Source organism: Carettochelys insculpta, chromosome 5 (genome assembly GCF_033958435.1).
Source record: "Carettochelys insculpta isolate YL-2023 chromosome 5, ASM3395843v1, whole genome shotgun sequence".
NCBI classification, from domain to species: Eukaryota; Metazoa; Chordata; order Testudines; family Carettochelyidae; genus Carettochelys; species Carettochelys insculpta.
The window spans coordinates 30,681,586-30,702,500 of record NC_134141.1 but is presented as its reverse complement, the minus strand read 5'-3'; the positions used below and the strand labels follow the sequence as shown (position 1 = coordinate 30,702,500).

At 37.1% G+C, this 20,915-nt stretch overlaps 1 protein-coding gene across 5 annotated transcripts in view; it reads left to right on the top strand.

Annotated features, from left to right (window-relative positions):
• PTPRD (protein tyrosine phosphatase receptor type D) overlaps positions 1–20,915 on the top strand; it is a 495,679-nt gene that overhangs the window by 344,450 nt on the left and 130,314 nt on the right. For 2 of the 5 annotated variants that reach the window (XM_074994889.1, XM_074994884.1), the window contains 8 exons: positions 890–1,034; positions 4,217–4,522; positions 5,458–5,651; positions 7,693–7,719; positions 9,972–10,089; positions 16,950–17,537; positions 17,958–18,058; positions 18,977–19,236. In XM_074994889.1, the coding sequence (XP_074850990.1) occupies positions 890–1,034; positions 4,217–4,522; positions 5,458–5,651; positions 7,693–7,719; positions 9,972–10,089; positions 16,950–17,537; positions 17,958–18,058; positions 18,977–19,236 (1,739 nt within the window). The remainder of the gene's footprint in view (positions 1–889; positions 1,035–4,216; positions 4,523–5,457; positions 5,652–7,692; positions 7,720–9,971; positions 10,090–16,949; positions 17,538–17,957; positions 18,059–18,976; positions 19,237–20,915) is intronic. The other 3 variants (XM_074994885.1, XM_074994887.1, XM_074994886.1) reach the window with 3 other exon arrangements.

Below are 20,915 nucleotides of genomic sequence, written 5' to 3'. Positions count from 1 at the left end.
TTATAAACAACTGGCATTTAAAAAGATTCTTTGGCTGCCCTAAATCAATCTTTAAAAAAAACCTGTTCTTATATTTTCTGTTCAAACAAAGTTGATACAGAAAGAGAGTTTTGGTCTCAGGAGACAGTAAGAGAGTGAAAGACATGTCAGTGGTCTCCTGCATTATCATTTTGTTGCTGCTTTGGGAACACAGCAAAATCTGGTTACTTCTATTGCACTGAGTTTAAGTTTATTCAAATTCTTCACATGTCCTGAAGACATGTAAGCATGTTCTCAGCAGCTAGAAAGACTGCTAGCAGAAGAGTTCCCAGATCTTTTAATTCCTTATTCAATATATGGTCCTACCTAAACATATACTATGTCCTGAACATGAATCCTTTATAATATGTATACGATTAGAAAAATTTCCTTCTTAAGATTTTGCATGCAAATCTAACTTTAGGCTAGCCTTAAATTCAAGCTTATCTAGCCCATCAAATCCCATATTATTCCAGTGAAAAGTGAATGTAGACAAGTATATGAGACCTTATCTGTCTATCAGTATCCAAATATTCTTTTAAATTTTACACACAATTATTTAAGCTCTTTTACCTGTAAAATAAAAAAAAACCTCTCTTGCTGCATGATGCATTTAACTGTTTGTAAAAATCATTCTTTATTTATTTATTTGTTTGTTTGTTTGTTTATTGTAGGTAATAGATTCACTTTTCTTTCATTGGTTAAGTTTGGTTTGTTTAACTGCTACATTCACATGTTAAAGAAGTTTTAAACAAACAAATCCCATTGATGAAGTTATTATCAGTGTCTCAGTGTCTGCTTAGACAACATTCTGAAAAAGTATCTTTGGATATTTATCAAGACGTCCAGTTCTCTTTTTGCTTACCTTCAGCAACGTGTTTCGGTTGAGCCTACTACATCTTACCGCCTGCAAAGCCTGAAGCCAAACAGCTTGTATTATTTCCGACTGGCTGCTCGTTCTCTGCAAGGCCTGGGTGCTTCAACTGCAGAAATCTCAGCAAGAACCATGCAGTCAAGTAGGTGTCTCTCCTTGCTTATTTTGTTGTGCTCCTTGTGCCTGCTGAGAAGACACAACCAGATAAGCCAGTAATACAGACATAGGGAGAAATATATATACGGGGTAGAAGAATTTTTTCGAATTATTATTGGCTTTTGCATATCCTTAAGAGAAGAAGCAGAACATCTTCAGAATCTCTAAAGAGACAGCACTATGATGATAAGAGTATAGCTTCAAGGTGTACCACTATGGAGATTAGTGATCCTCCATGCATGACATGTATCCTCAAAATTCCACCTGTCCAGCCTGGTCATTTACTGGTTCACAGTGTGAACTCCATATGTTTTTTCCTTTTATCTGGACATTCCCTTCTTGCAAAACATACAGTGGAAGGTTCCAGGTCTCCATGCATTAATGGGCAGGCCAATGACAATGGTTATTCTTTCTAATTTTTGGCTAATGGTTTTTTTGACCGGTCGTAGAACAGTGAGCACTTTAGTATTACAAGTAATTTTGACACACAAAAGAAAACTACATTCTGTTGGCTGCTCACCTAAATAGTCTGAGTGATTAGGGACACTTATCTAAAAAAACAGATGGAGATTAATATAGTAATTTAAAAATATAGAAATTAAAACTTAACTAAACAGAACTTCTTCAGATATTGCAGAATTACATCCCAAAGAGTTGCTATATTCAGCTGAAGTTTACTTTGCGTAATTCTTTAGCTTTACAGATCCATTTTCAAACATCATCACATCATGTATTTAAATTTTCTATTGGCTAATTGGCTCATTACCTTTAGTGAAGTAAGGTTATTTAAACCAATAATGCAAAGTCTCATAGCATTCTGATTCAAGTCAGTCAGTGCTGGTTAATGTATTTATACCATCGCACTTCGCTAGTGTTTGATGAGTAACAATTAAGGTACCTGGAGAATTATTGCTCTAGAGTTTGAGTTTTATGAGTAATGTGAACTTCCTGACGCATGACTCTGGCATTTTAAATAAACACAAAGGACCCAATTATGCTGTCATTCATGCAGACCTAATCTAAGAATCAGGAATAACATCATGGGGCACTGTCATTTTAATTATGCAACATCAGTATTTTGATATGGAGTAAAACGATTTCCTTTCATGGGGACCATCTCAGTTACACATGAAAGCATGAGCATTGCAAAAAGTGGGAGGGAATTATTCTAAGTCTGGCCACAAGTTAAATATTTAAGTCTCAATCCTGTACTGTGTGCATAGTCAAAATTGCCATTGATTCTCATTTCCTTGTTATATAACAATAAAGTAAATAGGACAGGGACAATATGATGACTTTACATTGTGTGTACCTTTCTTTTTATTTTATGTATTCTGGCAATATATGGGACAAGTTCAAAGGTCATATACTAACAGAAAGGAGTCAGAGTTTTGCAAGCAATGTACACACTCCAGCTTCCACTGAAATCAATGGCAAACTTTCAATTTACTTCCATGTTCAGATCTGATAGATCTGCTTAAGAGACTGCAGATGGTATAAAAATCACCATACAACTTAAAGGAGAAATTGTGTTTTAAAAAAACCAATTATATGGAATAGAATAATTGCATTTATATTATTATAATGATTTTTTAACATTTAGAAATCTCTTGGATGCGGTTGAAATATTCTCCAGTTTTTTGTTACGTTTAGTGTTTATTTCAGAGAAACACATGCTACAGGGATTTCTGTCAGTTTGGTATCCTGAAGGAGTCTTTTCACTTCCTTATTTTTACTTCCTGCACAGGTTCATGCACTGTAGCACAATGACCAGTATGTACTAGGTACTTGTTCTGTGCCTTGATCACTGACGCTTAAAAAAAAAAAAAAAAAAAAAAAAAAAAGTTAATCTAACCCTTCAGCCCATCCAGATGCTAGTACATCCTCTCCCCCTGCTCCCCCCCCCCGCCCCCCCGGGAAGGGTAGAATACTACACTGAAGAACATCCACTGATTCACATAGAAAATTTGTGGGGAACTGGAAGATACACAAGTAGCTGCAGTAGGTCACTGTAGGGTCCTATCGTTCTTAAGCTATTTTAGATGTTCCTAGACATGTACAAAATGCTTTGTTCTTCCTTTAAGGATGTCAGGGAGAGACTAAAACAAATACACACACACACACACACATAATGAGCAATCACTTCAGCTATCTTCTGAACACAACTATCTTTTATCTAAATGGTGGGTGCTTATGTGAAGTAAGATTCAGTATAAATTCAGAGCTTTGTATCTTTCTGCCTTGTTGTGCTAGGGGAGTTTCTTAGAGAGAATTTAATAGCAATTATCCTGACAAAGTGCACAGAGGTTGTAGTTCATTGAAATTACAAAAAAAATTGGATGTAAGATTTAATTTTAGCAAAGGTGTCTCCAAGAGGAGTTAAAATATATCTGAGAGCTGATCTAGGGTAAGTACAAGTTACAGTCAGAATCAACAAGCCTGTCGCTTTTTGTCCTGGTAGGTAAACCTTTGACTAAGATTTTCTTCATCTTCTATTGACTTTGCATGCTTTAACATTATGTTGGCCACAGTACATGTTTGAATAAATGTATTCCATTTAAACATTATTTGTAATTAACTTGATCCAGGCAGACTCAGTTGTAAAATGAAAATTGAAAATACAATCTTCCTGGAGAAAGAGAGGAGAAACTTTCAAAGGGGTTAATTTCTTGAGCCATGTCTTGCAATTATTGCAAGTTCTCTAGAATATAATAAAAGGGAAAAAAACTAGTTAATGAGTGTAATACTGACTGCACAGTCTTGATTAAAATTTGTCAATAAGTGCATACATAAATCATTTAAAATATCCTAACTTGCACTAATTGCAGACATTATATGGATAGATGAATACACCTATAGAAGCATCATGTTTTGTTTTATTTGGAGAAGATTTTTAATTGCAGGTACGTAATATTATTTTGAGGCTTTGTTTTCATATATTTCCCCCACATCCTTTTTCACCATTTAGTTGGTTTATGCATTTTTAATTTCTTCACTTTAATAAGCCAAGGTGCATACGATTATCTGATGTTTTGCTTTTTAAGTTTCTGTGGGTTTTTTTGTTTGGTTGCCCTTTTTATTTATTTTTATTTTTCTTTTGTTCATGTTTTTTTTCAACCACTTCTATCCTTTCACTCAAATCCTCCTCTAACCCACTACTGAAATTAGAGCCATCAGCTCCTCCTCAAGACATTAGTTGCACCAGCCCCAGCTCCACTAGCATTTTGGTAAGTTGGCAACCTCCACCTGTGGAAAAACAGAATGGCATTATCACAGAATATTCAATCAAGTACATTGGGATTGATGGGGAAGATGACAAGCCCCATGAAATTTTGGGAATTGCTTCGGACACTACCCAATACCTTTTGGAACACTTGGAAAAATGGACTGAATACCGGATCTCTGTGACAGCCCACACTGATGTCGGACCTGGCCCAGAGAGCTTATCAGTATTGATTCGCACAGATGAAGATGGTATGTTGCCTCCACTACATCAGTTTGCACCTCTATGACTCTCTCTCGATCTGATGTCTTTGTATAGGTTAACAGTATTTCTTATTTTTTCCCTTGTTCCTCTTTTTCTCAAAATTGTTGTTATTGTCATCTTTTGATTCTTTCACTCAAAGGTCTGCCTTTGCTACTTCAGTTTTGATATTTTTTTCTTTAAACGCAAAGTATCTTTTTGTGAGCAAGCTGAAACTTCTGTCCCTTCAAACTTACCCAAGTTACTCTTTCTCTTCCCCACTCTCACCCATCTATTAAGAAAATCACAGATCTCAAAGGGGGGGCATCATTCTGCATTTTTCTTGACTGTTTTTTAAGTCTTCTGTCTGATGAGCTTGTATCTTTGACTTTTAAAAATTGCCTTCTTGTTCCTTGGTGCATTTAAAAAAAATCTTTTGGAAAACTGATGCTCTGCGTATTTTTGTTTTAAACATCTAGATTGTCAGTTGTCTTCCATGTCTGAATGTAACAGAAGATGTCCCAATTATCAACCACCTTTTTGTTCCACTGCAAAAAACCCCAAACTAAAACAAAAGGAAGGTTTTTTTTTAAATCTTTTGGTTTTTTATTATTATTATTTCAATTACAAAATATCTCTTTGTACATTAATGCTTTGAATCTCAAAGCATCTTCCTTGGCTTTTGTACATTTTTACATGTTTTTCTATTTCTCTAGTACTCTTTTTTCTTCCATTTTTGCATCAGTCATGTTTTTGATCTTTTCACTGAACGGTAGGGCAGATTGGTTGAACATTTTCATTTGTTGAACAATTTGTATTCTTCTAAGAAAACTTAGTGAGTCTACCCTTAAAAAGAGAGAGAGAGAGAATGAGAAAGAAAGCAAAAGACTCTAAATGGGTGGGACAGGTGCCTGTAATTTTTTTTTATCCGATGATGTTGTTCCAGTTCCTAGTGGTCCTCCTCGCAAAGTCGAGGTAGAGGCTGTCAACTCTACATCTGTTAAAGTGTCATGGCGCTCGCCTGTGCCCAATAAGCAGCATGGTCAGATCCGAGGATACCAGGTGCATTATGTGAGGATGGAAAATGGAGAGCCGAAGGGTCAGCCCATGCTGAAGGATGTCATGCTGGCTGATGCACAGGTAACTAGATTATTTTCTATTTTGTTTAGGCCACAGTAAAAGCACTACATTTAAGCAATCGGCATAAATAACTACTTGTCTTTCATCCTCTTTTGCCTGCAAGCTGACATGTTTTATTTCTATTTTAATAACCTCTCCAGAATTGTTATTTTTAGTTTCTTGGGCCAAATTCAAGCAGCCTGTGTATTCATACCTGGGAAGAGAACCAGATAAGTTTAGCACAATGCTTTGAAAGCTCTGCTAGCCCCACAGAATTCATGGTCTGCACGTCTTCTGGAAGAGTTCCCAAGGGCAGCTGTCTCAATCACTTTCCTTTAGCATATGTGCTGTTAGATCTGGCCACCAGATATTTCACACATAAGTCTTATTCCTGGCAGGAACAATTTTGTCCATGTTTGCATGTCAGAACCAGAAGTATGCAGATTAGAATCCTGCTTTGGTGCATTCAGTATGGCCTAGAAAGCATTAGCTTGTAGCCATCTCACCACTCTTACTAAATGAGGCCTGAATATTATGTCATAGTGTTAAAATGTACTGATGTATTTTAATATATCATTCAAATCAATAACTGTCAAGTAATATTAGAAGGCTGTTTTTAAAATTTAAATCGCAAAATACAGGGATGAGAAAGTGTCTTGGTCTGTTTTACAACTTATGGCCTATGATGGAGAAGTCTCTTTTCTGGAGCATGTAATTGATCACGTCAAGATCAAAAGAACTTCTAACTGAGGATTCAAATGGTGGGGCTATACTTGTGTGTTTTGGCTTGGAGATTATTCATTGATTTTATTTACATGCGCTCTCTCTCTCTCTCTCTCTCTCGCCTTGGGAAAGCTATAAATGTCTGCACACCTCTCACAGTCCCAGCTTGCTTTACATGTGAATAGTGGGAAGTCATCAGCTATAATCACCTTACTTGATAATAAGTCATTAAATTTTAGCCATTTCTATGCTTCATGTTCAGAAATGGTGACAAAGTGCGCACACACACCCCGGAGTCAATAGTTATCTTACAACTCTCTATATAAATACATTTGAGGGGTGGGGCATAGATCTTCAGTCCCTTCACTTCTGTTTACATTCCTAATCAAACACTATTGTCCCAAGTCTCAAGAGATCCATTTTATTTTTTACATATTTATGTGTTAGTTTATTTGGCATACATTGTGCTCTCACAGTTGAAACAGAATGAACCATAAATGCCTGTGGTTTACTGCAAATTTGCAATTATGAGAAAGAAAACAATAAGCTCTTAAACTTCAATTGTCCCTCATGTATCTACTTCCAAGCTCTGTGTGGTCCTAGGTCTGATTCCATTTTAAATTGAAAAATGTAGTGGGGGAGAGAGAGAGACAGAGAGTGCAATATTGGCACCAAAATATCATCTATACCAAAACCAAACTTGCTTGTTGGAGGTTTCCTTAAGTATTTGTCTCTTTATTGCTAGTTCAACCCTTGATTCTTATCCCTTCACATTTATTTCCCGGAATGTGTGTTCTCTTGGAGTATGCAATGAAAAACCAAATGATGGTAACAGAGCTTCATTATTTCACATACATAAGCATGTTCCAGTGTATCTAAATAGGTGAACTAATGTAATTTGGACAGCATACACTGATTTGAAAATGAATGTATCCTTACAACATATGATTAGAAAAACAGACAGCCTTTTACTCTATATCAGTTGCTTTCATGAATACAATCATAAAATATTACTGAGCAATAATAGCATTCAGTACTAGGGGATATGTCTTTCTTTTTTCCTTCAAGGAAAGAACAGTTAATTTTTTTTACCACCCCTATGAATACATATGGATTATGTATATTCACCTCTGTGAATATATATGGAATTGAAAATGCCCAGCATAATTTCATTAACCAGACTCCCAGATGTTATTGATTTTTCAAGCCAGTTTTTGAGGACTTTGGGGTTTTGGGTTTTTTTAATTTGTTTTTATTAAGAACAAAATTGCCTCAATCAGGCTACAAACCTCTCTTCATTTCTTTTGTTTTCTCTCCAATATTCTTTACTCTCAATCAGTGGGAATATGATGATACTGCTGAACATGTGAGTAATTGTTGACAGGTCAGACAAAAAGTGTGTGTTGTCTTTTATTTTTTTTAACCTCTTTCTATCTTGTAACTTTTTTGTCACTTGCACAAATGCATGTACTAACGTATTATTGAAATTTACTTTTTTCTGATTTGTTTTGTTCTGTGAGTTTGGCATGGTGCTGAAATATACAAAATTGTTTTTTGTTTTTATTGGTGTATGTGGCTGTAACTAACTATGCCTGGCAATGCAACCAAAGGAGCTATGCTTAAAAGAAGGTGTTCTAGAAACAAAACAAAATAGTATGGATTTTCCTAGTAATTAGTCTCGCTTCAGTTTTTGTCATATTCAGTGTGCAGTGCATAGCAGAAGTACAGGTTCATTTTTATTTTAGTTTGGAACATGCATCCATTTTGTACACTCCCCAACTGAACCAAGGAAGCCAAATGTCCCACAGCATTTATGGCCGAAGAATACAACTTAACTCCAAATGAGGCTAGTACAGTAAGTTCTCTTTTAACCAGAATTCAAACAGCCAGATTTCTCTACTAATGAGCATTCCATCATGGCTGGCGGATTCTCCACTCTCCTGCCCACAGTGGCTCCCCGTGTGGTGCAGCCATGCACAAGCCACCCAGAACAGCTCCCCGTGTGGCATGGCACCCTGCCCAGAGCAGCTGTCTATGTTTTGCAGTCATATTTGAGACCCCCAGAGCAGCTCTCCATGTGGTGTCATGTCCCCCACCCCAGAGCAGCTCCAGGCATGGCAATGCACAAGCTACCCAGAGTGGCTTCCCGCGTGGTGTGGTAACCTGCCCAGAGCATATTGGAACCTGCCGCATATCTGGCATATTTGAATATCGGCAGTGTCCCAGTCTTGGAGCTGCTGGATATCAAAGACTTTACTGTACGTTAATCATTATTTAAAAGAGAACTCTCATTTGTTTTGCTTTTGTAATTTTAAGTTCCCACCATCATTTGTAATTGCCTTTGGAAAATGTGAAGTATCTTTTCTCCTGAGCATGCCCTTTGGTTTAAATTCAGTTTGGGGATGAATATTCAGATACATTCATTTTTCCTGGAGGTATCACCCATCCCTTCTCATTATTACCTAACAATGTCAGTACTTCTAACAAGTGACTGAAAATATAGGGCCAGATTCTAATTTCATCTCTACAGTATTCCTACCCTCATATTTTGAAAAATTGATTTACTGTGTACAGGGTGACCAATAATTTTGATGTTTACCTTTATGGTTGTTGCATTTGAAGATTACATGATTGCACATTTTCCTTTTATTCTTGACACCGAAGTGTGCCATTGCTTTAGTGTAAATCCATTTAGCCGCATAGAATTGAGAGGGTGTGCAGGTTAGTGATTATGAAAGAGAATGGAAAGCCATGGTATACCTGTTTGACTTTGGATAAATAGATTTCCGAGTTCATCAGTTAACCCAGGAAATAGCAACAGACTAATAATGCTTACCTGCCTTTACAGCAAGAAACGTGTCTTTATTTGAGAAGGCCTTTTTTGTGTATATGTATTAGTGAAACAGTCTCTCTTCTTTTTGCATCTTCTACACCCTGTTCTTTATGTGGGTTGAGAATTGACCCTTCTGTGGCTGCTGTACTTTGCATAAGAGCTCTGGGGTTTGTTCTCTCAGTGCTGATTGGGCAATTCTCTGAGATTTTAAGTAGTCAATAATCTCTGAAGTACTTTGTGATCCCTGGAGGAATAGCTCTGTAACAAGTAGAAATAGTTGTGAAATTTATATGAAGGCAAATAGTGTTTCTGTTGGACTGTTCTTAGTGGATTTTGAAATATGTTTAGATATGTGGATAAAACTGGACCTCTGACTTGTTGCTAGTGATTTCATGTCTGTCAGTAACAGGCAGAAATTTATTTGCCAAACTGTGTTTCTTAATTTTACATTTACATTAAATTCACAATAGCAACAAGAATGTCCAGGCAATGCATTTCAGCATAATTATTGGACTATTTACAACACATAGTTCTTGCCCAAAAGCTATATAAAACTACCAGAAGCATGCTACTCAGAAATACCGTTTGTTGTTCCTTAAAAAAGTGAAACACACTACATCACAATCACAAAACATTTTTCTGATATGCTCCAGTGTGTATCTTCATTAGAGATAGCACAAAAGCGTATGTGCTTTATGCGATATGTAGCAATTGGCTAGATGGTTCTGCACACTTCAAGTGAGGAATGACTTTTTCATATGTATTCTTGCTTTATTTCATCTCAGGAGATGATCATTTCTGGACTACAGCCTGAAACTACATACTCCCTCACTGTGACTGCCTATACAACAAAAGGAGATGGAGCACGTAGCAAGCCCAAACTAGTGTCTACCACTGGTGCAGGTAATACTTGGACTCTTTTCATCTCTGAATTGGCTGTCTCTCAACTTGCGATACTTGGTGTATGAAAACTTTCTCTAGTATAAACAAAGGTGTTTGTAGGACACTGAGGCTATGTCTACATGATATCCCAAAATAGCTACTTCATGTATTTGACGTGCGCCTGTTATTTCCAAATATTTTTCCTAAATAACGGGCGTGCTGTTTCAGCATCCCTATAATCCTCAATGCAGGAGAAGTTAGGGATGTTTTGAAATAGACTATTTCAAGCAACAATCAAAATAAGCTATATGTAGACATAGTCTGAGAGAGTTGGGTTTGTAAGCAGATGGAACTTTCTTGATTTGAGCCAAAAAATGGGACCAGTTCTCCTCCTAGTCCCTTCTTAAATTTATGATATCACAGTAAATTGCTGACTTAACTATAAACTTCCTGCTAGATAATTTTTGTCCTGTGACCCAGAAAGGGGAAAATCGGCAAGCCGCAAAAGGAAGATTGTCGTGACAAATGCCAAAGGATCAAAGTGGACTGCGAAAAAGCAAGAGCAAGAACTGTTCTGCCAAATGTGCAGCATCCTTCCCCTCTCCCCCAAAACTAGTTTGCAAGGAACTAGACATTTAAAATGTGAGTTCTTGTAGTAAAGGAAAAATGGTTGTCTTACCTCCCTGACAGGTGTTCATTTTCTTGATTTTAAAACATGGCCAAAAAACCACTTCATACCTATCATGATAAATCAGAGAAGCCCTCTAACACTGTTATAAACTCTAATAATGATAATAAATGAATTATGTAACTGTGGGGTGTCAAAAGATCACAGTGTGATTTAATTACCCAGGCCGAGATTTGCAAAGCAGTCTAGTGGATTTAAACACATATCTTCAGTGATTGCAGTGGAAGATTCAGCCATATCTCCTAGATTATTTAGGAAAATCTCCACTGTAGTGGTGGATCAGGTAGTTGCATTCCAGCTTCTGTGGTACCTTCCATTCATTTTTCATGACTAATATATGCTGCATATATTTTATCCAGCTCCCCATGTCATCGTTAAGACAAAATACAGTCCACTTCTGGACCCCTTTTGGTCCTGGCTCAGGAAAGTAAAACTTGAGCCATAATGTTTTCCAAAACTTAGTTCCCAGCACTAATAAACACATTAATTTTAATGATATTTTGGCCAAAGGAATTAATTCCAGTTTCTATCCATAATTGTAGGATATGGAATAATACCAGCAAAACATCCACTTTCAGGTGTTAGTGTCTTCATTGACCATAAACAGGGCATTATCAACCCTTGTCTGTCTCAATTTTTCTGTCCCTCTCCTTTTTAAAAACAAAATAAAACACTTTAGGTACTTAGAAAAAAATCTATCAACTCTCCAAACCAAATGCTGCATTGAAATTCCTCTGCTCCATGACCTTCCAAGAACACTACTGTTATACAGAATGCAGTTTGCATTGTCCCTTTACTCTACTTAATGACATGAACTGGTACATGTCCACACCTGCCAGCCCACAATCTTCTGCACAAACTGGAATTTGGCATTTTGCTGCTCCATATTTTTTTTTCTGTAACTAAATACCTATTCAGGCAATATACTAGACTTGGCCTTGATTTATCATCCTGCCTCTTCACAAGAATGGAGCAGACAGATGGAGGAATGATGCACCTGTATTTTCCCAAACTCACACACCAAAGCAAAGCTAATAATTCTAATTGAGGCCTGTCAATTTCTGACAGTTTTCATTTAATTGCGGGGCAGCTACAGAGAAACTGTCTAAAAGTACTACAATAGAAATTAAGGGCTTGACTCACAGTTCTCATTCACCTTTGTTTTAAAAGTGTCATCTTCATTAAAGTCAGTGGAGTTAAATCATTTTAAAACTCGTATTTGTGGGAGGGAAATTGGGCTCTAAATATTTTCCAGTGAAAACTCACAATAAGTGAAAAACTATTTTAGTGTTCATATTTACCATTTTAAAAGCATAGTTTATATACAGGGAAGATTTGCCAAGTTTATTTCACAAGTGTGAGCCTCCAGTAACTCCAGTTGATAGCATGGTAATAGTATTTGACTAAAGCCTCCATTCCAGAATATGCTTTCTATCCACAGTGAGGTTCCTGTTTTATATCTATTTTAATATCCGTAATTATATTTCTGTAAAGTCTTTATGCAAACAAGTTACTTCACAAGTGAAATTATTTAAATATTCCTTTAGGATTAAAATAATACCTTTACCAGTAGCTAGAAAAAATGCCTTCAGCTTTCTGGGCAACTATGGTAGTCTTCTAAATTGTTTTTACAACTATGTATTTTACAGTTTGTCATGAAATGCATAAGTGTGGTACAGCTGAACTTTTACTAATGCACACTTCACTAACTGCATACTTCATTATTTGCATACAGAAGCTGTCAAAGATTTGACAAGAGTGCTTTAGTGAGGTCTCATATTACAAACGTTTAATTCATTGTATCAAACACGTGAAACTTATACTGATGTACCACAGAGTACTGCCATATATAACTAAGACAAAACAACACATGTCCAATAAACAAAGGACCCTGAAGCTACATCTACATTACAGAGATCTTTTGAAAGAAGCCCTTGTGGAAGACCTCTTCCTAAAGACCTCTTTCTAAAGTCCACACAGCCACTGCTCTTTCAAAGCAACAGGCCAGGGACTGAAAAAAATAGGTGCCATGAGGACTGCTCTTTCAAAAGAAGGGCCCTGTGGATCATCTACACACATTTTCTTTTGAAAGAATCTTTTCAAAGAAGGCACTCTTTCTGAAATGGGAGTGGAAGAGCTCTTTCAAAAGGAGCACAGCATCCTTTTGATTTACTTTAGAAAGAACACTTTTGGTGTGTAGATGCTCACTGGATATTTCAAAAGAACCCTCTTCTTTTGAAAACTCTTTCCAAAGAACTTGCTAGTGTAGATGCAGCCTTAGAGTCTAAAATATTAAGTAGTCCTTTCAGTGAGGGTTGTTATGCCAGTGGTGAATTTAGCCCCAGATGTTTAAAGTGCAGAGCTAAAACTGATATTATTTTATCAAGGGACTGAAGCACAAGTCAGAACTGGATGTACCTTCTTGTCAAATTTCACTTGGCACACTCCTGTCAGGCCCCTTGTTCTTTGGTTTCTTGTTTGTTTTTGCTTTGTCCTCCTCACTGCTCCTTCTTTTTACTTCCATTCTGTCCCTCAGTCCTCCTTCCTCAATATTCTAATCCATGCTTATTTTGCATAGCACTATTCTTGCCATTTCCCTCTGAGGAACCTTTTAGTCAATCTTTGTGTTTTCCCAGATACGTGCACTGCAAGCTCCTTTTGTTTCACGTCCACCATCAGTGCCGTTCCTGAGTCTTAAAGTACTGCTAAGGGGCTTCACTCCCTGCTATGTATGAGTAGTATAATTAAAGCAGTTCAGTGTACATGGGAGCCTATCAGAGGGGAGAGATTACAGGAATATCTACAACTGTAAGAGCACAATGAATAGTTGCCAGCACCATGAACACACACAAGCCAGGGGATCAGAGTGACACTGTTTAGTACCAACATGCTATGAAAATTAAAATACACGTAATTTGTACATATCACACAGTTACATTTTTTACTCCTTCATGGTGTACTAAAATGGCAGTTTTGCTCTGAACAGGACCGATTCTCCCCTCTCACCAGTGTAAATCACTGATGTCATACTAATGGTTTTAGTGGGTGGGAAATCAGATCTAAAATTTATATTACCAACAAATTTTGGATAAAATTTTAGTGTTTTATTGTGCACTGTGTTTACACTGAGTGGTGAGTTTGAAACAGCTTTCAGGTCACCATGTATTGCAATAGTTGTTGCATCTCATCACACCAGCCCAAGTCCACCATTTTTTAGATTCATTCCTAAAGCAAAATAAAGTGTGTGTCTGTGTGGAAATGTACACTTTGGACTAAGTTTTGCCGGTGCCCAGTCATGCCTTCTCAGTTGAAACTAGAGTTTTAAAAATGCCCCTGCCTTAGAATAGGCTTGCTGTTAAGAGACGTTACTTTACAAATGTGATACAGCTTTGGTTCTGTATGACATCTGGCACTGTACCTGGGTAAGTTTGTTAAAGGCTCCTTCTAAGTTTTCAGTATCCTGCTCTTAGGCTATGCTCAGCCAATGAAATCTGATTCTGGACTTGTAATGGTTGTGAGATAACTTGGTCTTTCAGCAACATCCAGCAGAATGGGTATGGAGTTGCAAATCGTTAGAGAATGTCCTCTTCACAGGGACATGCATTTCATTTATGCCGTACTCAACTCAAAGACTATTGGATGAACCAATGTCTGGATTCAGTCTTTATTTTTCACTGCAGTCACAAGGAAACCATAATTCCCAAGAGATCTGACAACATTTTGTGTTTTTATTGGAGGTGTTGTAATAAATACAAATAATGACACTTACATACTTTTAGGGAAATGTTACTGTAAACATTTCTAGTAGAAACTAGAAAAAAGTATCAATTATAAAAATAAACCCCTTACATTAATAACTAAAGAGTACATGACACCTCAGAGTACATGATATATGAAGACATGAAGGGTATGTGTTGCTCTTGTCATTAGATACTATAGGCTAAATTTTATTTTTTTTAAAATTCTTTTAGTACTGGTTAGGCATTGCTGGCTTGTCTATTCTGCTCAAGAAGTAGCTGTAATTCTTACTTATTTTATGGATGCACCACCAATCAAATCAAACTTTAAAAAATAGTCTTAAATGTGAGGGTTGCCATGGGAATAAAAACAATTTATAGCATAAATAATTTAGTGACAGCTTCCAGCAATCTCTCTTCTAAAAATCTGAAGGAGTTATTATTCTATTTTTGTGGGCTCTTCTCCTCTTTCTTATGCTTCATTGGCATCAATAATAGTTATAATACATTGAGAAATATGGCCTATGATAGCATACACAATCTTTTCTTTGCTCCATAACTGACTCATATCCCTCTGTGAGGAAAGGTCAGAACTAATCAGAGCAGTATCTTTCATGCCACAGAAAGCAGGGAGAAAAATGTATGACGTGGTTAGGATCCCATTTGTACAACAGGTAGGCTTTAAAAATTAAGATTTGGGAGTAAATGACTGTAAAAATAAACCTAATTTCCAATCATATTGTTAAAAATGGCCAGGACTTATGAAAAGTAATGGAAAAGAGCTTATTGTTTGCAAAATCTTCACCAAGAAATGGCATCCTGCTTCTTGTCTTAAATTCAGTTTTGATTTATCATCAGTGGGCCTAATTAGGACTAATTGATAGTCTACATTTCTGGGGAAAAGGTAAATGTAATTGTAAAAGTCAAAAATGGGAGTTTAAGGGTAGAAATCAGGCCCGAATGCAGCAGCGACCTTGTCTTGGGCAGCTTCGCTTCCACATGGAGCTCCAGTAAAGTAGATAAAACCTACAAGGAGACACAAGGTTACAGTTGCTGGATCATGACCCATATCCATATTTAGGACCCAAAGAAGCCTATTTTTCAGAGATGCCAATTTCCATTAGCCCCAAGTCTAGTTAATTGTGAATGCTCAGCACCTCGGGAAACTGGGTCACTTACTTGGGTGCTGAGTAGTGGATTTAGATGCTTTACTTTAGCCAGTTGGGAGTAGATTTTTAAAGGCAAAAATAGAAAATAAGTGCATGTTTTCTTTGAAATATGAACTTTTTTGCCTTACCAGTGGTAAATTATACATGTGAATCAGTTTTTTAGAAAGTAGAGGAAATGGGAGTGTCAGACTTGGAGCAGTACACACTAAAAGTCCCCCATCATTTTCCAATAACATCTTTATCCATTGCACTCATTTCTTCATGTTTATGCCTCCTAAATGCAATTGTAGAGTGCTTTTCTCAAACTCATTTTCTCTTTATCTGCTCTCCTACTGACAGCTCCAGCTTTTTCTTGTGCACCTGCTGACTTCCCTGTTGTGAGCTGTTGATGTATATATAATATACTGCCTTAAAAGGGGCAAGCTTTGCAACTAGTCAGTGTAGTCTACATGGAGGTGGAACACATATGAATGGCTAATAAGGAAATCCTAAGAGAAAAAATAATCCTGTGGCCATGAGACCAGACTATAATTTGGCCAACTCATTATCACAAACCTTCATGACAGACTTCCTATGTGACCCTGGACAAGTCATTTTGGTTTGTTTGTCTCTTAGTGCTCCATCTGTAAGATGAGGAAAATTCCCAATACTTCCCAATGCCACAGGGATGTTGAAAGGATAAATACCAAAAAGACTGCAAGGCATTCAGATACTGTGGTAGCAGATATTGTGCACGTACTTAAAATAGATAAATAGGATTTCTAGTGGTGGTGTGCTAGGACTTCTAAGAAAGCCCAGATGACTTACTTTTACTTCAGGTGTATTTCATCACCACCAAAATGGTAGTAAATATGTTAGGCGTAGTCAGAAACATATAATTTGTCCATTTTCTTTCACTTTCAGAAATGAAAATGTTTTTCCCAGGATTAACTTAATGACAACACTTCTTCTCACAATCGAGTACTTGTAAGCAAAGATGGGTGGAAGCTGTTTGGAAGTCTTACCTCACTTGTGTTCATACATTCTGTGTCCCTGAAAGTTCATATTTTTTCTCTGTATTTCGAAAATGGGTGGAGGGAACAATTAATAATGGCTAGCTTAGCTATCCAAGTCTATTACAGTGTATTACTGAATAGCGAAGAAGAAAGAGGTTATTTCCGAACTTTTATAAGATAGTTATTTGTGGAACAAAGAATGAGGAAAAAGCAAATACAGCTGTATTCCTATTTTAAATTAAAAGCAAATTTCCATTTATATTTATCGTCATTAAGTAACATTGTGCTACAGTTCCAGGAAAACCTCGGCTTGTGATTAGCCACACGCAGATGAACACGGCTCTTATTCAGTGGCACCCTCCTGTCGATACCTTTGGCCCCCTGCAGGGTTACCGCCTGAAGTTTGGCCGCAAGGACTTGGATATGTTTACAACGCTGGAATTCTCAGAGAAAGAAGACCACTTCACAGCCACAGACATTCACAAAGGAGCTTCTTATCTCTTCAGGCTTTCAGCTAGAAATAAAGTGGGCTATGGGGAGGAGATGGTGAAAGAGATTTCTGTTCCAGAAGAGGTACCCAGTGGATTCCCTCAGAACCTCCAGTCAGAAAGTTCCACTTCTACATCGGTCCAATTAACTTGGCAACCACCAATCTTAGCAGAACGAAATGGCATTATCACCAAATACACCCTGTTGTATAAAGATATCAATGTTGCACATCACCCGGTTGAGCTCCCCATTGTTCCTGCCGATACCACTCTGACACTTTCTGGCTTAAAACCAGATACCACATATGATGTAAAAGTACGTGCCCACACGAGCAAAGGGCCTGGTCCATATAGTCCAAGTGTCCAGTTCAGGACACTGCCTGTGGATCAAGGTAGGATTTGTCTGCTTATGGCGTTGTCCTATAAAGGAATGTCGGTCTTTGGATATCAGTGTTTTTGAAGCTGTAAATAAACTGACCCGCCAATTCATGTAAATAGGTTCGACCAACACAAAAGGTAAAGTATGAAAATCTTAATATGTTTTGGATACCTTAGAATTCAGTTAAACCATGTCAAGCAGGTCTGGCTAACATCTGCACAGTATTTGCAGGTAAGGAAAATTGTAACCTACTGAAATGGTGTTAGATGAATTAACGTTGTAAGAATTAGGTATTAAAATGTTTGTCTTCAGCATTTCTATTCTTTGTGTTCTTAATGGAAAGCTAGAAGCCTCAGCTTATTGGTAGTGATGGAAAAGCAACAAAAGCTAAGATTCAAGATGTAGTTTAAATACATTATTTTTCCTTTTCCAGCAGTGTTTGCAAAAAATTTTCATGTAAAAGCAGTAATGAAGACATCAGTATTACTCTCTTGGGAGATTCCAGAGAATTACAATTCTGCTATGCCTTTCAAAGTAAGTTGTTTTCTAATTTGTAAAACATCAAGGATAAAATTGGAGGATATAGTTCAGCTGCTTAGGCAGTTTACTGAACATGTGCATTTTTTTCTTTTTTTGGATCGGCTGTATTTAAGAGTGTATGATCATCAGCAGTATTGACCCAAGCAGTTCAAATCAGTCCTCTGGCAATGTGAACTTTCCACCTTAGTATTAGTACAGTGACAGAGTTCCAAACTTTGACTGATATTAGATATTACACATGCTGTGAACTCTTTGTTTATAGTTCAGTACAACTGGTCTTCCTAAGCATAGGAAGAAAAAGTATTAATTTTCTTTCAGAGCTTCTACTCTGCAATGCATGTAAATGAATGTGATTACCTTTCCGTCTCTGACCTGTACTCGAGATAAGAAACCTATCTGGTTTCTTACTTTTACATTCCAACTATTTATAATACAGTGAGACAGATTTTTGTAAGCCGCACCCTTGCCTACAACTTCTTCACCATTGAGCACTTATTGCCTACCAATGGGAAAGTTCAGCAGAGACCAGTACGTTATGAATTTTTGTGACTATGAAAACTGGTTCAGAAAACAAGGAGTCTTTAATGATGGTTAGATCTTTAGTAAACAGAGGTCTGCAGAACAGCCTGGATATTAAACACTCAGCTCATTTAAAATTTTAAATCTGCTTTAAAATATCACTCTGGTATCATACACATTATGGAAAAGTCACTATATTTTAAATATTTTCCCTGGTAAAAGAGATCTAGTGACATCAGAGACATTTTAGACCACAACATGCTGACGAGTACCATTTTAAACTTACAGCTGGGTTCGTTTTTGTATTCAGTGTAGCTATACCAACTTTTTTACTTTTTACAACTCTTCCACCCACCAGTAAGTAAAATACCTTAATTTTTTGTCTCTACTTAGATACTTTATGATGATGGAAAAATGGTGGTTGAGGTGGATGGTCGAGCCACTCAGAAACTTATCACTAACTTGAAGCCAGAAACATCATATTCCTTTGTTCTGACGAATAGGGGAAACAGTGCTGGAGGTCTTCAGCATAGGGTTACAGCAAAGACTGCACCAGATGTACTGCGCACCAAGCCAGTCTTCATTGGCAAGACCAACTTAGATGGAATGATAACTGTGGAACTTCCTGAAGTACCTGCAAATGAGAACATAAAGTGAGTAATGGTTTTGCAGTTGGTGAGAATGGCAATTTCCTATCATCCCCAAATTAACTCTTTTGGTTATGCCAAAAAGGTATAAAATGAAAAATTTCAATTAATTTTCATCTAGTATTATTGTTGTTGTGTATTATTTATATGGATAAGAGTTCTAGACTTGAACCATTCAGATAGGGGATGTAGAAACATAGAACAAATCTCATAGTTTTAGGGTCTCCTGAAGAGTGATGGGCATAAGAGAGAAGTTCACACGTTAACTAAAAAAAACATAGAATTTATAGGAACATAAGTCAGTGTAATTGAATCTCTGTTATGGACCTAACAATTCAGTGCCATTATTGTCTCAAGTCAGCAGTTTAAACCATCATTCCTTTGATACCATGGCACAGACTAGAAAAGGGATTTTTGTGGAGCTGGTTATGAAGAGTTTATTTTTCTTTTTGGAAAATTTTGACAAACCCAAAAACACCACTGTTTTCATTAAATTTTTTTTTAAAAACCCCAACTTTCTGTCAGAAAACTTCTTTCTTTTTCTCAGCTAATTGCTTCCTGGGCTTTTGATCATAAGTTGAAATTTTCTGTAGACAGCAGATACTTTCTTGGAGAAATTTTCATTTAGTCAAAAATCCAGTTTTCTGTGAATAAATAATTTTTTCATGGAAAATTATCAACCAGCCTCAGCATTTTGTTTTCTACAGTACTGAACTGAAATTTTACTCTGATTTTCTAAAAATGACATTGTAGGTTATGTGTTTATTATCTCACAGCATTTTCCAGATCAAAGGGGCTCACTTATCAGTTTAGAAGTAAAATGAGGTGTTTTTTCTTCACTGTCATCCCTGAAAACTATAACTGTCCTTATTGTGAATTGTTACAAATAATAGAGATACTGCAGGCTGATTTATGTCTTCAGTTACACTTGTGCCACCAATTCCCACTAAAGCACCTTGCAATATTGTGCCTCACTCACCCTAATGACTGATGGAGGCTTAAAAGGCAGGTACAGTATTTGGAACAAATGAATTATAAAGGCAATGAATGAAGTTTAAACCAGTAACATCCAAGTTAGAACATAAGAATGGCCATACTGGATCAGAGCAGTGGTCCATCTAGCCCAGTTGCCAGTTTCTTGAGAGGGAACGGTTCCAGCTTCTGGCAGTCAGGTGGAAGTAAAGAATTAGGGAATGTTTTCTGACAATTTTGGAGAAGAGTTTACCAGATTTTTCAGAAACTGCATAAATGTTTTGGGAAATGGTCCTGTAAAGACTTAAACAGCAGAGATGATACGATGGAAAGGGACCTAGGGGTTATGGTGGATGAAAGGCTGGATATGAGTAAACAGTGTGCCCTTGTAGCCAAGAAAGCTAACGGCATACTGGGGTGCATTAGGAGGAGCATTTCAAGCAGATCTAGAGAAGTAGTTATTCCTCTTTATTCAGCACTGGTGAGGCCACATCGGTAATATTGTGTCCAGTTCTGCGCCCCTCAGTATAAAGAGGATGTGGATTGGCTACAGCAGGTTCAGCAGAGTGCAACAAAATGATTAAGGGTCTGGAGCACAAGACCTATGAGGATAGGCTGAGGGATTTGGGCTTATTTAGTTCACAGAAGAGAAGACTTAGAGGTGATTTAATAGCAGCCTTCAACTTCCTGAAGGGGAGGTCTAAAGAGGAGGG